The following is a 3,805-nucleotide window of genomic DNA, read 5'->3' as shown; positions in this document are numbered from 1 at the left end:
AAAAAAAAAAAGTCTATTACCATCTCCATTACTTGTACTAAAAGTATTAGCCAATGCATTTTAAAAAATTAAAAATATAATAAAAATTAGATAAGAGAGCGGTAAACTTTGACTATTTGCAAATGACATGAGAATATACTCAGAAACCCAAGTGACCAAATGAAAATGACAAGTAGGATATTCAGTAAAGTATTAGGGTACAAAATTAATGCAAAGAAATCAATCAGCTATAAGATGTGTAAATATAATAGACAAGAAAGTTCAATAATCAATGGACACTAGAAAGACTGAAAGCCTACTGATAAACGTAAGAAATATAAATAACATGAATACAGCTTTAATATCCTTCCTGAAAGACACAAAAGGATAAAGAGAAGAAAAAAACGACTTACTACAGTCATGAGATGTCATTTTTCACAAAGGGAATTAATAAACCTAGCAATGCCAATAAAAATATTAACGGATATCTTTAGATTACTGGAGAACAGGGAAGATAATCAGATAAACTGATTCAACATTTCATAAATAAAAATACAGTTTTAAAAAACTAAAAAGAGGGCTTGGCACCCATAGCTCAGTAGTTAGGGCGCCAGCCACATACACCAGGGCTGGTAGGTTCGAACCCAGCCCAGGCCTGCTAAACAACAATGACAACTGCAACAAAAATATAGCCAGGTGTTGTGGCAGGTGCCTGTGGTCCCAGCTACTTGGGAGGCTGAGGCAAGAGAATCCCTTAAGCCCAAGAGTCAGAGGAGGCAAGAGAATCACTTAAGTCCAAGGGTCGGAGGTTGCTGTGAGCTATGACACTATAGCACTCTACCAAGGGCAACATAGTAAAACTCTGTCTAAAAAAAGAAAAGGGGAAAAAAAACTAAAAAGAGGCTAGGTGTAGTGGCTCACACCTGAAATCCTAGCATTTTGGGAGGCCAACGCAGGAGGATGGCTTGAGCTCAGGCGGGTTCAAGACCAGCCCCAAGCAACACCAATACTCCATCTTTTCTAAAAATAGAAAAATTAGCTGGGCACCTGTAGTTCCAGGTACTCAGCGGTTGAGACAGGAGGATCACTTGAGCCCTAGAGTTTGAGGTTGCTGTGAGCTAGGATGATGGCATGGCACTCTACCCAGGGTGACAAAGTGAGACTCTGTCTCATAAAAAGAAAAAAAGTTTCAGATACTGGAGCATTTCAGATTTTGGATTTTCAAATTCAATTGCTCAGTGTGTATCAGATTGCCAGGCACACAGCGTACATAAAGAATGAAAGTATACATTCTAAGCTTTCTTAATATATTTCTGGACTGTTTACTGTTAAACAAGCATGTTCAAGAGAATTTCATTTTTCAGAACAGCTGGTACCTTAATAAAAGATGGCTCAAAGAGACTCCATAGGGATAAATGTCAAAAAGGTTTTCAACTTAAAAAAATAAACTTATTTTTATCATTTTAAGGTTATCTTACATTTAACAGACTTTGTGATAATTGCAACTATGCAGTTGAAACAATGGGTAAGAGCACAGCACAGTCCAGGGAAGACACTTTAATGATTAGTTTACAGGTGACCTCTTTCAGGTGGTGCGAACTCTGCTTCCTGGGGGATCCTTGTACTATTTTATACTCTGTTATTTACCCCTTGCTGTGCGCTGGGAGGTTATATGCTGTTATGATCTCACTTTATGGCTGAGGAGTTGGAAAATCTGAAAAGGTGAATGAGTAGCTTGCTTCGGAACTGATCAGACAGGCTTTGCCCCAAAGCCATTTGCCAACATGCTACATAGCCTCCCACAAAGAAATAGAGTTGCTTTCCAGTAATTACTAAAGATACAATAAATTTACTGAAATTGTTATTAATGATTTTCAGTACCACTGTAACCAGTTTAAATACTACAATAAACAATAAAACACTGACATTTCAATGGGAACATCTAACTGTTATATGCTTAATCCATTTAACTCATTTTATTCTAAAGTACCTTGCTATGAACTTCAATTCCCTTGAGACTCCTGATTTAAGAATAGAATCTCAATGACACAGAGGTCAAGGCTCAGTATGTACTAGGTACAGGCCACATTGCTATGTGATTCCTTCAGATCCTTCCAGGAATAAACCATTTGGGGCAAATTCAAAGATGGGTACCTTGTAGCTATATACCACAATAACCAGGATTTACCATAAGGAGTTCAAACACTGACCCTTCAAGAAGATGGATAAGCACCCCCCCCCCACCAAAATCTCCCCACCTAGCTTGTGTGATTTCCATTGTTTTTGGTCAGAGCTTCCTGAAAGGCATTCGCAGTCTACAAACCACCTGCCGACTGCTCTTATTTACTGTACATGTAGCACACAATAGGCCTGATGCTAATAACTTATATACATTCTTTCATCAATCCTCACAGCAACCCCTAAGATAGATGTTGATATCTTAATTCCCATTTTAGAGATGAGGAAATGGAGACCAAAGAACTTCTATAATCCCTCAGGGTCTGAGTCACATTTGCACCCAGACCTGACTTTATACCTCAGTGTGTTAACCACTTCCCTCCAGCATCCTTTTTTAAAAATCTGGATAGTGATCCTCATGTGGTTCTCATTTTAATCACCATTATAACAATTAAAACTAGTAGCCTCTATTCCTCCTAACTCCACAGTCACTCAGGAGGGTAAAGGGCAAGCGCCCAGAGAGAGGACCCTTAGGTCCCTGCACAGGATGGGGACAGGGCTCAGGTGGGGGTGTGGGCAGGGTACCTTTTCTGCAATGCCATTTTCTGTAGTGTAGATCGCCATGAGCTCAGTGTCTTCATTGTCCTGCTCGCCGCTGGACGTGGCACCTCCATTGATCACCACCTGAAGGGAAAGCACTCCACTTAGGGCCGTTTTAGCATATAGCACCCCAATGTACAGAAACTTTTTTCCCTAAAAAAGTGTTCTGTAATTCTGCTAAGGGCCCCACACTGTGTATTTTTCACTTATCAAAGTGGCAAAGTTTGGTGTTTTCTTAGATCAGTGACCAGGTTTTTGTTTCTGATGGAAGAGAAATGTACCCACATCCCTCACCCTGCATGAGGCTGCCCAAGCAAGAGGCTCAGCTGGGGGCAGCAGGAATGGGACACGCCTCCAGGACGAGGGAGGCACGGCTGTGTTTCTGTGACCAGGCCCTTGCTGAGCCCATGAAAGTGCCCTCAGCTGCCTCAGTGAAGATCCCTCCCCGGATAACCACCAGAAGCAGGCATCCCTAGAGGGGGAGATCAGCTTGTCAGAGGAACTCAAGCTCTGCTGTTCACGTAATTCAGTAACTTTTCATTATTTATTCCTTTCTCACCGCATTTAAGTAAACTAGCCCACTGGTGTGTACCCCTCTTTGAGCAACATTATCGTCTTGGGTTCTGCCAACCTCAATAAGAACATTGAAATATTTTTACTCTTTAGCCAAATGGCTCCATTGCTAGGAATCAGTCCAGAGGAAGAAATACTGAAAACAAGAAAGGGTTTAACTCAAATTATAAATCATTTATACCCAGACTGCTACAAGGGAAATGATCTTTAGAGTTTGTAACCTCAAGGGAAAATGCATATTAATAATATTAAGATAACTGTAGATACGGTAACACCACAACTATATTTTAAAATTACAAATGAAAAAAGTATTTTAAAAAATGACTAATTCTCACACAAACTGGATTTAATTTTGATCAACATATATGAAACATCAATTTTTAATTCAACATGTCAATATGTTGTTTATCATATTGCATCCTTATTAATCAGTGAAATATGTCTGTAATTTCCCCTTTATAATAATATATTTTTT

At 39.5% G+C, this 3,805-nt stretch overlaps 1 protein-coding gene across 1 annotated transcript in view; it reads right to left on the bottom strand.

Moving 5' to 3' along the window:
• The window catches only part of SLC23A2 (solute carrier family 23 member 2), a 138,415-nt gene that overhangs the window by 70,335 nt on the left and 64,275 nt on the right, over positions 1 to 3,805 (bottom strand). The window contains exon 4 of the mRNA XM_003788033.3: positions 2,743 to 2,841. Within this exon, the coding sequence (XP_003788081.1) occupies positions 2,743 to 2,841 (99 nt within the window). The remainder of the gene's footprint in view (positions 1 to 2,742; positions 2,842 to 3,805) is intronic.

This window comes from Otolemur garnettii, unplaced genomic scaffold (assembly GCF_000181295.1).
Source record: "Otolemur garnettii isolate 467f Iridium unplaced genomic scaffold, OtoGar3 scaffold00025, whole genome shotgun sequence".
Lineage (NCBI taxonomy): Eukaryota > Metazoa > Chordata > Mammalia > Primates > Galagidae > Otolemur > Otolemur garnettii.
This window is presented reverse-complemented; position numbering and strand designations above follow the sequence as displayed.